Genomic DNA, 18,838 nt, shown 5'->3' with positions numbered 1-18,838 from the left:
CTTCCTTCCTTCCTTTCGTTCCCTCCTTCCCCTCTCCCTCCTTCGTTCCTTCCTCCCTCCTTCCTTCTTTCCTTTCTTCCTTCCTTCCTTCGTTCCTTCCTTCCCCTCTCCCTCCTTCGTTCCTTCCTTCTTTCCTTCCTTCCTTCCCTTCGTCCCTTCCTTCCCCTCTCCCTCCTTCGTTCCTTCCGCCCTCCTTCCTTCTTTCCTTTCTTTCTTCCCTTTCTTTCTTTTTCTTCCCTTTCTTTCTTTTTTCCTTTCTTCCTTTATTTCCTTCCTTCTTTCCTTTCTTTTTTCCTTTCCTTTCTTTCCTTTCCTTTCCTTTTTCTTCTACACTTTCCGTTGGCTTTCTTAGAAAAATAAAAATAGCGGGGAAGCACCAGACACCTGCAGGAATAAAGATAAGAATATGTATGAGTGCAAAGTGGGTTTCCTGTGTGGGGAAGAAATGTCTTATGACTTATTGTTGATGGTGACCGTCCTTTGGTTAATAAGGAAGTGCCAGTTTTTATTTTTATTTTGAGAAGGCTCACAGCATGTTCTCAAAATACTAATGTTATTTATAATATTTGTATACCACTAAGGATTCACACCGCAGTAGAGTTGAAACATCCACGATACTGGCAGGATAAAGAACAATAAAAAAAACCCTTATATAATAAATATTGAAATTATAAATATAGCACTAACTTGTTGAAAACTTCATTCTATACATCTAACAATCCTAAAGAAGCAGTGGTGGTGATTGTTCTCTGTGTGCTTTTCAGAACGGAGAAGTACAGCTAGTCCTTGACTTAAAACAGTTTGCTTAATGTTGTGGTTAGCTCTGGCCCAGCTCCTGCCCCAAGGACTGTGGATGTGGGGGAGACATCCACATGCTGCAGGCCTGTTTTGCTCCCCGGTGGAATCTGATGATGAAGGCTCCTCTGACCAAGAAGACATGAGTGACAGGGAGGAGGAGAGTGGGGCAGACAGCTCAGAAGGAGATCAATTATCTAGCTCCTCCTTGGATTCAGAACAAGAGTTAATGATACAGCCACGCATGCGGAGAGCGATGCATAGGCATCAACAACTGAGAGATTATTATCAAAGAAAATGAGGCCACCTGTGGTTGGGTGGGGCTGTTGTCATTAGTGAGGCTGCTATAAAGAGCAGCCTGTGGGTTTGGCCATTGTGGAGGATTATCTGATCCTTGTGTTTCGTGACTGCTTTACTGACTTTGGCCTTTTGTGTGCTGATTTTTCCCCGCTTTGAAACTAAACCAGAGCAAAGTGTGTTTCACTTTGTGAAAGAAGAAGGACTGTGAATGGCCTCCCAGCTGCAAGCTAAGTATCCCAGAACTGATAAGGGACTTGTACAAATTACCAGTTTGATTGGAGACGAGTGCTTTTTGCTATACCAAAAGAGGGCTTAAGTTAAGCGACTTTTCATTATAAAGAACATGGTTTTGAATTTTCAAACGTGTGTGTGTCTGAAATTTGTACCTGTGAATTTTTGGGAGGATTCTACCAGAGAGCCCGACAGAACACTTAACGACTTTTGGAAGTTGCAATGGCACTTGAAAAAATGGACTTATGACCATTTTTCACCCTTATGACCACACCAGTATTCCCCATGATCACGTGATTTACATTCGGGTGTTTGATAACTGGCTCACATTCAATGGTGGAATTCAGCCGGCTTGGGCCAGTTCAGCCTCTTTTAAGGAGGAAAAAGGTGTGTCTTATACTCCGAAAAATACGGTAGTTTTTATCAGGCCCCAAAACCAGGAATAACACGTGGTAATTCTTTCATGCTGAATGATTTGTTGTTTCCACTCCTATAGGTGTATAGACAGAATCTTGCTAGACTAAGCGCTTTACTATTTACATCTACTATGTACTCTGAGAATTATTAGGGAGGGACTGTCCTCACCCTCTTTCTCTCCCACAAAATATCTGGCTTGGGTTGTCTCTTTGGAATGTACCCCTCCCTCCTGAAAATCCACCTCCCTACTGCATTGCATCACAGCTGTTCAATGTCTGAAGAGGTCTTATGCCCTTCATGGCATCGGACCAGGATATCTGCGAGACCGCCTTCTGCCGCACAAATCCCAGCGACTGGTTAGGTCCCACAGAGTTGGCCTTCTCCAGGTCCCGTCAACTAAACAATGTCGTCTGGCGGGACCCAGGGGAAGAGCCTTCTCTGTGGTGGCTCCGACCCTCTGGAACCAGCTCCCCCCGGAGATCAGGGTTGCCTCCACCCTCCTTGCCTTTCGTAAGCTTCTTAAAACCCACCTCTGCCATCAGGCATGGGGGAATTGAAACAACTCCCCCTTGCCCATGTAGTTTTTGTGTATGATTCGATGGTGTGTTGCTTTTTTGGACTTTTTAATCTAAAATGTAATCTAGATTTTTAAATGTTAGATTTGTTTATTTATTTATTTATTGGATTTATATGCCGCCCCTCTCCGAAGACTATGTTACTATGTACTGTTCTTCACCATTGTTGTGAGCCGCCCCGAGTCTGCGGAGAGGGGCGGCATATAAATCCAATAAATCTAATCTAATCTAATCTGAGGTGTGAACAACATTGTACCAGAAATGGACTAGTCCTAGGCCACACTTGGAAAAGTGCATTCAGTTTTGGTTGCCACGATGCAAAAAGGATGCTGAGACTCTAGAAAGAGTGCAGAGAAGAGCGACAAAGATGATTAGGGGACTGGAGGCTAAAACATATGAAGAATTGTTGCAAGAACTGGGTATGTCTAGTTTAATGAAAAGAAGGACCAGGGGAGACATGATAGCAGTGTTCCAATATCTCAGGGCTTGCCACAAAGAAGAAGGAGTCAACCTATTCTCCAAAGCACCCGAGGGTAGAACAAGAAGCAATGGGTGGAACCCAAACAAGGAGAGAAGTAACTTCCTGACAGTAGAACAATTAATCAGTGGAACAGCTTGCCTCCAGGAGTTGTGAATGCTCCAACACTGGAAGTTTTAAAGAAGATGTTGGATAATCATCTGTCTGCAGTAGTGTAGGGTTTCCAGCCTAAGCAAGGGTTAGACTAAAAGACCTCCAAGGTCCCTTCCAACTCTGTTGTTCTTGTGGTGGTTGTGTTTGTTGTTGCTGTTGTTGTGATGATGATGATGATGATGATGATGATGATGATGATGATGATGATGATGATGATGATGATGATGGAAACTCCCTGTGACTTCAGTCCAGTCCCTCTCAGCCCAAGAACCGAGTGGGGAAAGTAGTGGATTAGGAATGGGAAGATCCAAGTTATAATTCCTCAACAGCTCCAGAAGTTCCTTGGGAGGATTTTGTCCAGTTCCTTGTTCTTAACCTAAGATACTACCCATGAAATACGTCTCTCTAGTAGCTGAAGAATTCCAGTAATTGCAGGCCACGTCATAGTGAGGAAGGCAGATATGGATGATATCATGGAGAGAAGTTGAGACTTTCCAGCTGATGAGAAACCTGTTGGCTTATGAATGAGGAAGTGCAGGAAGTTGGATAAACTTCTTTATGCTTTCCGGGAAAGAGACATCTTGTGGGGAAAGGTGTGTCAATCCAGTCCTTGTGTAAAGCCTGGCCAACAGAATGGAAAGAATGACAACAAATATATCTCAGGGACCACCTTCTGCCGCATGAATCCCAGTGACCAGTTAGATCCCACAGAGTGGATCTTCTCTGGGTCCTGTCAACTAAGCAATGTCGTCTGGCGGGACCCAGGGGAAGAGCCTTCTCTGTGGTGGCCCCGGCCCTCTGGAACCAACTCCCCCCAGAGATTAGAACTGCCCCCACCCTCCTTGCCTTTCATAAGCAACTTAAAACCCACCTCTGCCGCCAGGCATGGGGGAATTGAGATCCTCTTTCCCCCTAGGCCTTTACAATTCTATGCATGGTATGTATGTATGTATGTATGTTTGGTTTTTATATTAATGGATTTTTTAAATCATTTCTAATATCAGATTACTATTGTACACTGTTTTATTGTTGCTGTTAGCCGCCCTGAGTCTCCGGAGAGAGGCGGCAAACAAATCCAATAAATAAATAAATAAATAAACCTCCAATGAATGAGGGCTGGCTAGCCGCCCCGAGTCTACAGAGAGGGGTGGCATACAAATCTAATAAATACTGTAATAATAATAATAATAATAATAATAATAATAATAATAATAATAAATCAGCTTAGCTGTTTGGTACGACATCATCTACGACCACGCCTTAACTAGATTATTATTATTATTATTATTATTATTATTATTATTATTATTATTATTATCTCTTAGATTTGTATGCCGCCCCTCTCCAAAGATTTGGGGCGGCTCACAACAGTAATACAAAAACAATATAATAGTGAGACAAATCTAATATTAAAATAAAACATATCTAAAACCCCAACAATTTAAAACCATGCCTGGCGATAAAGGTGGGTCTTGAGTAATTTGCGAAAGACAAGGAGGGTGAGGGCCGTTCTAATCTCTGGGGGGAGTTGGTTCCAGAGGGCCGGGGCCGCCATAGAGAAGGCGGTCAACGGGATCTAGAGAAGGCCAACTCTGTGGGACCTTATCAGCCGCTGGGATTCGTGCGGTAGAAGGTGGTTCCGGATGTATTCTGGTCCAATGCCATGTAGGGCTTTAAAGGTCATGACCAACACTTTGAATTGTGACCAGAAACCGATCGGCAGCCAATGCAGGCCACGGAGTGTTGCAGAAACGTGGGCGAATCTGGGAAGCCCCACGATAGGTCTCGCGGCCGCATTCTGTACGATCTGAAGTTTCCGAACACTTTTCAAAGGTAGCCCCATGTAGAGAGCATTGCAAGTTACAGGGAAATGTTAGGGAAGTATCAGTGAATTTAAAAATGTTTTCGCCACGGCCCTGATCTATACTAACTTGACCCTTCTCTTCTATAGGGCCTCTTCTTCCGCCTCTTCTACCCCTGCGTCCCTCAGGGTGAATCCGAGGAGCCTAACTGGATTCCCCGTTATGAATATTACTCTGGATTAGCTGACTACATGAGCCTGAACAGGAAATGGTTTGCTCCCCTTCTCAGCGTCACATTTGGTAAGACAACTGCTTCTTGTGCGTGAAACAGCAGGGAAGTTCTGCCCGTCGCTGGACCTACCTGCGCATGTGTGCATTGACGCAAGATTCGGCTCCTGCACATGCACCCAAAGCAAAATCTCATGAGACTCGCGATAGATTTTGGCTATTTTTGCCGATACTTTTGCTTCCGCACATGCGCAGAGTAAAAAAAAATCACTTTAAGACTCGTGGACTTCAATTCCCATAGTTCTCCAGCCAGCAAAGTTGAAGGTCACAAGTCTTAAAAGTTGCCAAGTTTGAAGACCTCTGATTTAAAGCATTTATTTAACATATATTTAGAAAGCATACCTTCAGCATATATTTAGAAATCATCAGGCAACCCAAAGTAGATGTTTGATGTGTGGGTTTTTTTTTAATCCCTTAAAATAAATGAAGCCAATTAGCAAATTAGCTTAAATTCTGCACCATGTTTACTATTTAAATCTAAAGACTGTCTATATGCAGATACAGTACCTAATATTTTTCTTCTGGATATGTTTATCAAACTAGTTTGCTAACTCAGTGTTTCCCAACCTTGGCAACTTGAAGATATCTGGACTTCAACTCCCAGAATTCCCCAGCCAGCATCCGCTGGCTGGGGAATTCTGGGAGTTGAAGTCCAGATATCTTCAAGTTGCCAAGGTTGGGAAACACTGTGCTAACTGATAGGAAAATATTTTTTGGTTTCACAGTTTTACAATTCGTCTTTTCACTGCACAATTCAGTGAATTCGCTGCCCTATTGTCTTCTTTTGTTATTTTTTATCATTACTTATCTAATGTTTTATTTCTACAAATTACCACCCTATAATTGTCTGACAAATAAAATAAAATAAATAAAAATAAATAAATTCAGTTTGTTCATACCGAACTGCAGACTTCCTTTCTAATTGTACAGTACTTTGTAGGCCTTGTTGAAACTGGGAGAAAAACCCCCCAATGTTTTCTTAAAGCATGTTTTTCCTCTTTAGGGAAGTGGGTTAGAAATTTCTCAATAACTGCCCTGATAAAGTCACATTTTTACAACCCAAGGGAACACATGTTACCTTTGGTAACCCTTTCGCGGAGAGACATGGGAAGTTAAGAAATAGCATATAAAAGTAGCCCTGGACTTACTGCAGTTTGTTTAGTGACTGTTCAGAGTTACAACGGCACTGGAAAAAGTGACTTATGACCATTTTTCACACTTACAACTGTTGCGGAACCCCCATGGTCGTGTAATTTATATGATATGATGAGCCGGGGTGATGCAGTGGTTACAGTGCAGCACTGCTAGCTACGTCAGCTAACTGCTAGCTGTAATTCAGCAGTTCAAATCTCATCTCCGGCTCCAGGTTGACTCAGCCTCCCATCCATCTGCATTGGTTGCCGATCAATTTCTGGTCACAATTCAAAGTGTTGGTTATGACCTATAAAGCCCTTCATGGCATCGGACCAGAATATCTCCGGGACCGTTTTCTGCCGCAACAAATCCCAGCGACCAGTTAGGTCCCACAGAGTTGGCCTTCTCCGGGTCCCGTCGACTAAACAATGTCATTTGGCGGGACCCAGGAGAAGAGCCTTCTCTGTGGCGGCCCCAACCCTCTGGAACCAGCTCCCCCCAGATATCAGAGTTGCCCCCATCCTCCTTGTCTTTTGCAAGCTCCTTAAAACCCACCTCTGTCGTCAGGCATGGGGGAATTGAAATTTTTTCCCTTTCCCCTAGGCTTATAGAATTTATACATGGTATGCTTGTATGTATGATTGGTTTTTTAAATTTGGGTTTTTTAGATTATTTTTAATATTAGATTTGTTACATTGTTTTCTTTATTGTTGTTAGCCGCCCCGAGTCTTCGGAGAGGGGCGACATACAAATCTAATAAATAATAATAATAATAATAATAATAATAATAATAATAATAATCCTTCCGAGGTGGGTAAAATGAGGACCCAGATTGTTGGGGGCAAGAGGCTGATTCTGTAAACTACTTAGAGAGGGCTGTAAAAGCACTGTGAAGCGGTATATAAGTCTAAATGCTAAATATTTGATCAGGTGTGAGTTCCACTTATTGGCTGCTACCGGTACACCGGTCGACATAGTTCCTTCTAAGCTGAGCAGTGAGCAATCGCTCACTTAAAAATCATCATCAACTCAGAGTTTTTCAAACCTGCCCAGAAGCCGAGAGGGAAAGAGTGAGAGGGAAGGAGAGAGAGAGGAAGAGAGAGAAACAGATAGATAAAAGAGAGGAAGGAAAAGAGAAAGAAAAAGAATGGGAGTAAGGAAGAGAGAAAGAAAATCAAAATCTAGTTTGAAACTAGCTCAACTATTTAAGTGGCATTTTGATATTGATAGAGTTGCCCTATTATGAGCTCACTGTTATAGACACACAATACAGTATTTTATTTTGAAATTCTCTGAGGCAAAACAGGGTGGGTTTTTTATTTGTTTGTTTGTTTGTTTATTTATTTATTTATTTATTTATTTAATATTTCTGTGCCGCCCAGTCCCGAGGGGACTGCCGCTCAGATACTATATTTTTCCGCCCACCCCCCAAAAAAATTAGAGGGAACACTGCCGGTCGATGTAAGATTCAACTGCTGCGCATGCGCAGCAAGTAAAATCTTGCACGAGGATGCTCTCGCCCGTGAGATTTCACCAATTTTGGGTGACTTCTTTGCTTCCACGCATGCGCAGAAGCAAAAAAAAGTGCCAAAATTGGCAGAATCTCACGCGCAAGTATCCTTGCGTGAGATTTTGCTTGCTGTGCATGCGCAGAAGCCAAATCTTGTGTGTCGGGGCGTGAAGATGCGTGCACATCTCCATTTCCACTACTGAAGCCCTGATTCCAGCCATACCAGCTGCAAACCATTCTTGATTCAGATGCTTCACAAGTGGTTCATATTTTATGATGGTGTTAGCCTCTACTCTCCTTGCTTGCTTTGGGTGCCATAGAAACTAGGGGGGGGGAGGTTAGGTATTTGGGGGAGTTGGGGGAAGCATGCTGGAAGTTGCTCTCCTTGTGTTTGATTAGAAAGCTAGGGAGGAAAGTTCTCATCGTGGGCTGCCAGGCACATGGACATCTTTATAGCCTGCTCAAGGTCAAATGGCCCCTGCCATTTGTTTATATCCATTTTAAAGAAACATTACACGATCAATCATTGTAGATCGTAACCATAATAACACTCTAACAGAAAGACAAAAAAAAGACTGAAAAAAGAGAAAGCAGGGAAAAAAAGACAGAAACATGCTGGCTATCTTGATAGCTCACCCTTTTTCTCTTAGTTCATCTTACGGTGCTAGATATCCCCATTTCACATTCAGTTTTATGTTAAAACTACCTCTTCAACTCCATTTGTATTAAAGTTTGTTTATATTATCTTACTTCTTTTAATTATTCTCCATCTTTTATACAAACATTTACTTACTTACTTACTTTCCTAACAATGCAATTCTATATCTATTTAACATATTTACATTTCCTATAGACAGCTTCCTTTTATTTCCTTGTTTCTAACCAATCGTAAAATACATTCCACATTTCATAAAAACCCGAGTCTTCCTTATCGTTTAGTTCCAAGGTCATTTTCTCGAGTTCTGCACATTAAAAAAAAAAATTAATAACAGTTCTATCTGCTGGTATTTCCTCTTGTTTGTTTGTTTATTTATTTATTTATTTATTTATTTATTTATTTATTTATTTATTTATTTATTTATTTATTTATTTATTCTATTTTTATGCCGCCCTTCTCCTTAGACTCAGGGCGGCTTACAACCTGTTAGCAATAGCACTTTTTTAACAGAGCCAGCCTATTGCCCCCACAATCCGGGTCCTCATTTGACCCACCTCGGAAGGATGGAAGGCTGAGTCAACCTTGAGCCGGTGATGAGATTTGAACCGCTGACCTTCAGATTTATTTATTTATTTATTTATTTATTTATTTATTAGATTTGTATGCCGCCCCTTTCCGTAGACTCGGGGCGGCTCACAACACAATAAAAACAGTTCATGACAAATCTAATAATTTACAATTTAAAATATTTAAAAAAACCCATTATTAAGCAGACATACATACAAGCATACCATACATAAATTGTATAGGCCCAGGGGAGATATCTCAGTTCCCCCATGCCTGATGACAAAGGTGGGTTTTAAGGAGTTTACGAAAGGCAAGGAGGGTAGGGGCAGTTCTAATCTCTGGGGGGAGCTGGTTCCAGAAAGTCGGGGCCGCCACAGAGAAGGCTCTTCCCCTGGGGCCCGCCAACTGACATTGTTTAGTTGACGGGACCTGGAGAAGGCCCACTCTATGGGACTTAATCGGTCGCTGGGATTCGTGCGGCAGAAGGCGGTCTCGGAGATATTCTGGTCCGGTGCCATGAAGGGCTTTATAGGTCATAACCAACACTTTGAATTGTGACCGGAAATTGATCGGCAACCAGTGCAGACTGCAGAGTGTTGGTATAACATGGGCATACTTGGGAAAGCCCATGACTGCTCTCGCAGCTGCATTCTGCACGATCTGAAGTTTCCGAACACTTTTCAAAGGTAGCCCCATGTAGAGAGCATTACAGTAGTCGAACCTCGAGGTGATGAGGGCATGAGTGACTGTGAGCAGTGAGTCCTGGTCCAAATAGGTCTACAGATCTACAGTCAGCTTCAGTGGCCTGCAGTACAGCACTCTACCTTCTGCACCACCCCGGCTCTCTTGTTTCCAGTGCTCAGCGATACAGATTCTTATTGCAGTTAAACCTAAGTGATTCGCTTAACAAACGTGGCAAGGAAAGTCTCAAGACGGGATAAAACTCCCTTTCCACATTTCTCACCTAACAACCTAAATTTTGGGGTCATTTGTGGTCGCATGTCAAGGTCTACCTGTATGCATAAATAAACATGCTCTTCGTTTTCACAGGATCGTGTAAGATCCCTGTCACCTGGGACGCACCTTTCCGACCCCCTTCGCACAAGTACCCCTTGATCATCTTCTCCCATGGACTAGGAGCCTTTCGGTGAGTGTGCACAGGAGGGGTGGTAAACCCAACTAGTCCAGGAAGGCCGAGGAGGAGGAGGATGGTGTTGGCGCGCAAGTCTGAGATCTTTAAATGATATTCATGGAAATTTGTATTTGTATTTATTAGATTTGTATGCCGCCCCTCTCTGAAGACTCGGGGCGGCTAACAACAATATAAAAAGACAATGTGAACAAATCTAATATTAAAAACAATCTAAAAACCCCAATTTAAAGAACCACTCATACATACAAGCATACCATGTATAAATTCTATAAGCCTAGGGGGAAGGGAAAATTTCAATTCCCCCATGCCTGACGACAGAGGTGGGTTTTAAGGAGCTTGCGAAAGGCATGGCATGACTCCTTCAGCTTCAACCGCAACAACACAAGAGCACGCAACAGATTCAAACTTAATATTAATCGCTCCAAGCTTGACTGTAAAAAATATGACTTTAGCAATCGAGTTGTCGAAGCGTGGAACTAATTACCGGACTCAATAGTGTCAACCCCTAACCCCAAACATTTCTCCCTTAGAATATCCACGATTGACCTCTCTAGGTTCCTAAGAGGTCAGTAAGGGGCATGCATAAGTGCACTAGCCTGCCTTTCATCCCCTGTCCAATTGTCTCTCCTTATCTCATATATCATATCTCTTTTCTTCCTTTCATATATCTTCTCCTCTACTTTTATATCTTTTCTTTATATATAATACTTCATGTCTATCCTCTTCAATATGTATTGTGTATTGGACAGAATAAATAAATAAAATAAATAAAATTGGGTGCTCTGGGGTGGAGCTCCATTTTCGCTACCCCACTGCGCTCGCCCCCATCCGGGCAGTAGCCCACCCCTACTTAAAGTATTGTTTAATGTATTGAGAGAGGCTTATAATATTGCATATGTATTGTGAGCATTGACTGATGCAATTGTGTATGACTAGGATTGTTCTGGACTAAGCTATTTGCCAAAGTAAATAATATTTATACACTTAATGTATCTGGTTATCTGAATTACTACTTGTATCTCTGGGCTATCAGCTGACTATCTGCAACCTCCACCGTTCTTCTGTGCATCCTTGGTAGCTCAAGGGTTACTCTGCACACTCCTTAACACTTAACATTGGTTCTGCAGAACCTGCTGAATTGCACCCCTGAGCAGCAACCTGTGGGTTGAAGAAAGGGCGGAAAGGGTGACACATACAGATGCAGAGAGATGGTTTTTTGGAAGGAGGGCAGGCAAGGTAAACAATTATCCATGTGGGAGCTGAGAAAGTCGAAAGGGGCTGGGGAAGGAGGGAGGGGACAAGGCATTACCAAGGTTTGAGCAACTCCAGGGGCCACTGACTCAAAATGCAGAATGTTTAAGGGGAAGTGGTCAATGCCAGATGTAAACAGGGAAACCTCAGACCAACCAACCAGCCACACCTTGGGGGTTTTCCTATGAAATCTTCTCCAGCCCTCTTGCCTGAAATGCTTTTAATAGCAATAGCATTTGGGCTATTTGACCTGGTTCGCCTGGTGCACCAGTTGCGGCCCTATTTGGACAGGGAGCCTCTACTCACGGTCAATCATGCCCTTATCACCTCGAGGTTCGACTACTGCAATGCTCTCTACATGGGGCTACCCCTGAAAAGTGTCCAGAAACTACAAATTGTGCAAAATGCAGCCACGTGAGCTGTCATGGGCCTTCCAAGGTATGCCCTTGTCTCGCCAAAACTCCGCGGAAAAATATTTTTTTATCCAGGATATCTCCGGGACCGCCTTCTGCCACACGAATCCCAGTGACTGGTTAGGTCCCACAGAATTGGCCTTCTCTGGGTCCCGGCGACGAATCAATGCCGTCTGGCGGGACCCAGGGGAAGAGCCTTCTCTGTGGTGGCCCCAACCCTCTGGAACCAACTCCCTCCAGAGATTAGGACTGTCCCCACCCTCCTTGCCTTTTGCAAATTCCTTAAAACCCACCTCTGCCGTCAGGCATGGGGGAACTGATTCCCCTGGGCTGTCTTCGCTTTACATATGGTCTGTATGAGATGTATGATTGTTTTTTATATTAAAGGTTTTAAATTGTTTTCATTTTTAACTATTAGATTTGTACTGTTTTATTGTTGTGAGCCACTCTGAGTCTCCGGAGAGGGGCGGCATACAAATCTAATAGATAGATAGATAGATAGATAGATAGATAGATAGATAGATAGATAGATAGATAGATAGATAGATAGATAGATAGATAGATAGATAGATAGATAGATAAATTTAAAAGAAGTAGCGTTCCTCAGTTTTAATTATCTGCTTTTCTCTTTCAATTTTCAGAACCGTATACTCAGCCATCTGTACAGAGATGGCTTCTCGGGGTTTTTTGGTGATGGCTCTTGAACACAGGTAAGACTGAATCCTTTAGAGAAGGCATTTTAAGATTTAAAAGGTAAAGGTTCCCCTGCACAGGCGTGCTAGTTGTTCCTGACTCTAGGGGGCGGTGCTCATCTCCGTTTCTAAGCCGACGAGCCAGCGCTATCTGAAGACGTCTCTGTGGTTATGTGGCCGGCATGACTAAATGCCAAAGGTGCATGGAGCGCTATTACTGTCCCACCAAAGTGGTCCCTATTTTTCTACTTGCCTTTTTTATGCACTTTCAAACTGCTAAGTTGGCAGAAGCTGTGACAAGTAAAGGGAGCTCACTCGGTTACGCGGCGTTAGGGATTCAAACTGCCGAACTGCCAACTTTTCTGATCGACAAGCTCAGCGTCTTAGCCACTGAGCCACCACATCCCAAATTTAAAATTAGATTCATGTACAGTAATACCTCGTCTTACGAACTTAATTGGTTCTGTGAGGAGGTTCGTAAGGTGAAAAGTTCGTAAGACGAAACAATGTTTCCCATAGGAAACAATGTAAAATCAATTAATGCGTGCAAGCCAAAAAAAATCGCAAAAACAGCGCTCCGCTGGGCGCCGCCACCCGGCTATCACCTTTTGAAACAGCTGGGCGCTTCTCAGCGTTCTCCCGAATGCCAAACCCGGAAGTTCGGCAAACGTTTGAGTTCGGGTTCGAGAGGTCGCCAAGAAGCCCCGCCGACCGGCTGTCACCTTGCCAGAAGAGCCGTGGAGCTGTCGGCCGGTTGGGAGGCTCAAACGGAGGGAATTCCATGGGCGGAGCTTTGACGTCACGGAGACGTCCTTCCTGGAGTCCACGTTTTGGCTGGCAAGGAAGGACGTCTCCGTAACGTCAAAGCTCCGCCCATGGAATTCCCTATTGGGATTCCCCACCTCCGTTTGAGCCTCCCGACCGGCCGACAGCTCCGCGGCTCTTCTGGCAAGGTGACAGCCAGGCGGCGGGGCTTCTTGGCGGCCACTCGAACGCCGAACCCAAACTTTTGCCGAACTTCTCGGTTCGGCGTTCGGGCGGCGGGTTCGTAAGGCGAAAAAAGTTTATAAGAAGAGGCAAACATTTTCCGAACCCCAGGTTCGTATCTCGAAAAGTTCGTATCACATGGGGTTCGTATCATGAGGTACTACTGTATTTATGGTTTTTTTTAAAAACTACTTTTGATGCATCTATGCACATCCTAAAATTTCATTTCTTGATAGCAGTGGCCATTATTTTCAATCATTTCATCATTGTTGCAGTTTTGCTGCCTCGAGTTACCTTTACAGTCATAAAGGCAGGATAAGAAATCAAATCCAACCAGTCAATCATTGAGGAAGACGGGAGTGGGAACCAATCGGTTATGCAGTTCAACAGATTTAATTTCAATAATTCAATTATTTGCCCTGCCTACAGATACTAGATATAAGTTCCAGAAGCTCTTTCTGGAATTGTTCTTTGATTTCAGAATTACAGCATCATGAAGCTAAAATTAGGCCTCCCTCTTTTCCAGGAAAGTGGTGTTACAGAGAGTCCGAGGAAAGTTTAAGTAGCGATTGTAATGACATACAGTGATACCTTGTCTTACAAACTTAATTGGTTCCAGGACAAGGTTCTTAAGGTGAAAAGTTTGTAAGACAAAACAATGTTTCCCATAGGAATCAATGGAAAAGCGATTAATGCGGGCAAGCCCAAAACTCACCCCTTTTGCCAGCCGAAGCGCCATTTTTGCATTGCTGGGATTGCCCTGAGGCTCCCCTCCATGGGAAACCCCACCTCCCGACTTCTGTTGCCAGCGAAGCGCCCGTTTTTGTGCTGCTGGGACTCCCCTGCTGGGATTCCCCTGCAGCATCACAAAAACATGGAAGTCCAGAGGTGGGGTTTCCCATGGAGGGGAGCCTCAGGGGAATCCCAGCAGTGCAAAAACGGGTGCTTCGCTGGCAATGAAAATCCGGAGGCGGAGCATCCCAGCGGCAGTGGTGGGTTTGTAAGGTGAAAATAGTTTGTAAGAAGAGGCAAAAAAATCTTAAACCCCGGGTTTGTATCTCGAAAAGTTTGTATGACAAGACGTTTGTAAGATGAGGTATCACTGTACTGAAAAACTCCACTTCATGTGGGAGCTTAGAAACAGGTGTCGAACTTGATTTCATTGGGGGCCACATCGGGATTGTGTTTGGCCAGGGGTTGGCATGGCCAGGGGTTGGCATGGCCAGGGGGCATGGCCAGCTCAACATGACTCATTTGGCGGCACCTGTGGTGGCCTGAATGTTCTGCTCGGCTACCAAGCTCCATTTTTGGCTGCAACGGCCTCCCGCAACCCTCTGCCAGCAAAAACAGAGCTCATGAGGGCTCCGGGCAGCCCTCCTGAATTCCATTTTCCCTGGCACAGGCAACACGGGCCAGTCCTTCATTGTTTTCAAGGCAGCCCAGTGGGCTAGATCCCGGGGGCTGGAACTGTAGGAGATTCCTTTTCTTCTTTGCTTTCCCATCTGTTCTTGCCCCGTACTGATGCTCAGGGTTTCTGCTCTTTTCAGAGACCGGTCAGCTTCTGCTACTTATTTTTGCAAATTGGATCCAGAAACACCAGATCTACCCGAGACTCACATGCATGAAGAATGGCTCACTTACCGCAGGCTACCCAGAGATCAGAAAGAGTTTCACTTCCGGAACCCGCAGGTATTTCATGTTGACTATCTCGGACAGTAAATTATTATTTTTTCTTTCTTTCTTTCTTTCTTTCTTTCTTTCTTTCTTTCTTTCTTTCTTTCTTTCTTTCTTTCTCTCTTTCCTTTCTTTCTTTCTTTCTTTCATATCACAAATTTCATCAATTAATCCGATCTCTCTCTCTCTGTCAACCCTGAAGTTGACGTGGGCGAAGCCATCTTGGAGCTTTAGTCTTGCCACACTGGAGCTGAGGGACCAGAAGGGGGCATTTGAGATAGTTGGGACTTTGTAGCCAAAGCAAAATACTTTCTCTTGAGAACCAAGGGCAACCTTCTCATACCTGGTCAGTGGAAGGAGGAGTGCTGTCACCAGGCAACCCGACAGAGCCATGATTGGACCATGTTACTGTTTTAAGAATTAAAATTAAGTAATTAGTTAAATTTTATTTAATTACTTAATTAATTAATTCAATTACTTAGGTGAAAACCACAAAAATCTTCAGAGTCTGTGTTTTCACCAGCCTGTGCCAAAATGATATATCTAATGAAGCTATTCTTTGAGGAATCTACTTGCCTCAGAGTTTTACTTGCTGAGGGTCTGTCTGTCTGTCTGTCTGTCTATCTATCTATCTATCTATCTTTCTACTAAGTCTGCACTTCTATTCTACTAGTTTTTCTCATCATTCCTTTCACCCATTTCCTCCCATGTTGACTGTATGACTGTAACTTGTTCCTTATATCCTAAGATTTTTATTAATCTTGCTTCTTCATTGCTTATTTGACCCCCATGACAATCATTAAGTGTCGTACCACATGATTCTTGACAAATGTATATTTTATTTTATGTACACTGAGAGCATATGCACCAAGACAAATTCCTTTTGTGTCCAATCACACTTGGCCAATAAAGATTCTATTCTATTCTATCTATCTCTATCTATCTCTATCTATCTCTATATCTCTATATCTGTCTGTCTATCTGTCTGTCTATCTATCTATGTATCTATTTACCAGGGCGGCTCACAACATATCAAAACAATATACATATCTAAAAAATCCAATTAATAGAGCTAAAAAACTTTAAAAACCGTAATAACATTTAAAATCATTCATTCCCATTCACACAGCAAGACATACTACACTCGTCGGCCAGGTGACTAGGGTTTGACGGCCCCAAGCCTGGTGGCACAGATAGGTCTTTAAACTTTTACGGAAGGCGAGGAACCTATTACGTGGAACCCCGAAACGTTCTCTGCATCCTGCTGTAATGTCGGGCTTAACTCTGTGTGTGTGAGAGAGAGAGAGTTGAGGAGCCAAAGGGTAATAATTCTGAAACGTTTTCCATTCCAGCTCCATCAAAGAGCAAACGAGTGTAAGCGGGGATTCAGGCTGATCCAAAGCATCGACAATGGCAAGGCAGTTACAAACCTTCTGCGCTCGGATTTTGACCTCACTACACTGAAGGTAAATGTGCCGAGCTCCACGGGCTCCGCCCCTTTAGAACACACACACACACACACACAAAAAAAATATTTAGATGGATTTAGAAAAGAGGTGGGAGACCAGGGTGCCATGTTGTTTTGGCCGCGCCTCGCATGCGCAGTGCAAAAAAATACATACACCCTCCAAAAGCTGGATACAAGATAGCGATGCATGCGCAGTGCCCGAAACTCAGCTTCTGCACAAGCGCAGGAGAAAAAAAACTCCAGGAAAAAAAATTATCCCCAATTCCCCCCCCCTTTAAAAAAAGATGGGGGTGCCCACAGACCAGCACTAACCAATCTGGTTCTGTGACATCATCGTGACATCACCAGCGGTTTGCACATGAAGCCATGTCTGCTGGCACATGAGGCATTGCCCTAGCTCAGCTCCGACATGCATATGTGTACCGGCCAGCTGATATTTGGCTTGCACAGAGGCTGTGGGAGGGCATTTTTGGCTTCCAGAGAACCTCCAGGGGGGTGGGGGAGGGCGTTTTTGCACTCCCTGGCTCCAGAAAAGCCGTTGGACCAGACCTGGGCAAGATGCGGCCCGAGGGTCGGATGCAGCCTGCCTGCTGTCTGTGCGGCCTGCGGAGGTCGGTCCAACTTTTCTAGATAAGAACCAGGTGTTCAAGATATAATATATAATTGAAGGGATTGGATACTGTAGCCTAGAGCAGTATTTCCTAACCGAATGCTGGCTGGGGGATTCTGGGAGTTGAAGTCCAGATATCTTCAAGTGGCCAAGGTTGGGAAACACTGGCCTAGAGGATAATTCTCTGCCTTACAAGGCAAAGGTTGCAGGTTCAAGTCCCAGTGGGTATGGCTAGCTGATGATATATGTTATAATATATAATTTATAATTATAATTAACTCAGTTCTACCTAATAATATACAGTATTGGATAGAACTGGGTTAATTATATTAGTCCAGCTCTGTAAAACCATCCCAATTTCTCATGTGGCCCCCTGGCAAAATTAATTGCCCACCTCTGCGTTGGAGCCTGGGGAAGGTGAAACACAAGCCTAGTGGACCCACCAGAAGTTGGGAAACAGGCCATTTCTGGCCTCCAGAGGGCCTCCAGGGGCTGGGGGAAGCTGTTTTGCCCTCCCCACACATTGAATTATGGGTATGGGCACTCGTTCATGCACAATAGCACATGCCCATGCTCTTTTGACATCTGACAGAAAAAAGGTTCACCATCACTGGCCACCAGGGGGCGCCAGGACCTCTTCTTCTCATAGAAAGTGAACATGGAAAGTATCAGTAGCCGGTTGCTACTGGTACAGATCAGGACGCCACACCGGTAGCAAAAATTGAGCTGCGGGCGCAGCTTCACATGTCCAGGGCCCATGCGCACGCGGCCGAGTGAGATTTTCATTAAATCTCACTCGGGGATGTGAAATTTCACAAAGGGGGGATGTCCCGCATGTGCAAAATTTCAGCAATTTTTTCCTTCCGCACATGGAAAAAAAATTGCTGAAATGTCCCGCGCACACGTATCCCCCCACAAGATTGTGCTTTTTGTGCATGCATAGAAGCAAAATCTTGCTTGGAGATGTGTGCACACATATCGGAAATGCAAAGTTGTATGCACAGTGCACTGGTAGCAGCAGTAGCAGCAGCAGCCCCCACCTGGTAAGTATATATATATGAGAACAGAACCAGCCGAGAAATGAGTTGACGATGATAGGATATCTATAGCTCAGGTTGAACTGAGTTTGGTGGTTTGTTTACAGCTGTTTCCTTATCCAACTAGGTAAGTGATGACGTTACCTAGTTATGAAACCTCTGCAAGCAAACCACCAAGCTCAGATAACACCTAGGACTTCACATTATTATTATTGGTGGTGTTGGTCACACAGGCAGCCAGATGTTTAGATTTGGCACATGTCACGTTTGTTGACTCCTTCCCAAGGACCTGGGATGGGCAGGTGTTGTTGCTTAATGGTGTTAAAGGTATAATCTCAGAATGTAAGCTGTTTCATGTAAAGCTGCCTTTTGCAATTGACTGATAGGGATTTTGTCAACGCCTCGGTAGCTATAACTCCTGAGAGCAAGGGTGAAGACAAAAGGGAATTTATTTTGTTTATTTATTTATTTATTGTATTCAGATGCCGCTCATTCCAAAGCGGACTCAGAGCGGCTAACAGATGCGATAAATACAATAATATTAAAATACAATCACAAATACATAATAAAATCAGTAATAACGATAAATAATAATTTTAAAACAACTATACACACACAGCAGTCTATCTAATTCCAGTCCTGCTG

The 18,838-nt window shown here is 43.7% G+C and overlaps 1 protein-coding gene across 1 annotated transcript in view; it reads left to right on the top strand.

Annotated features, from left to right (window-relative positions):
- PAFAH2 (platelet activating factor acetylhydrolase 2) overlaps positions 1 to 18,838 on the top strand; it is a 36,568-nt gene that overhangs the window by 8,370 nt on the left and 9,360 nt on the right. The window contains exons 2-6 of the mRNA XM_070764836.1: positions 4,901 to 5,051; positions 9,959 to 10,055; positions 12,367 to 12,435; positions 14,952 to 15,093; positions 16,431 to 16,544. Coding sequence (XP_070620937.1) covers positions 4,901 to 5,051; positions 9,959 to 10,055; positions 12,367 to 12,435; positions 14,952 to 15,093; positions 16,431 to 16,544 — 573 coding nt within the window. The remainder of the gene's footprint in view (positions 1 to 4,900; positions 5,052 to 9,958; positions 10,056 to 12,366; positions 12,436 to 14,951; positions 15,094 to 16,430; positions 16,545 to 18,838) is intronic.

Source organism: Erythrolamprus reginae, chromosome 11 (assembly GCF_031021105.1).
Source record: "Erythrolamprus reginae isolate rEryReg1 chromosome 11, rEryReg1.hap1, whole genome shotgun sequence".
Lineage (NCBI taxonomy): Eukaryota > Metazoa > Chordata > Lepidosauria > Squamata > Dipsadidae > Erythrolamprus > Erythrolamprus reginae.
Note: the sequence above shows the minus strand (reverse complement) of the source record. Positions and strands in the feature narration are given on the sequence as shown.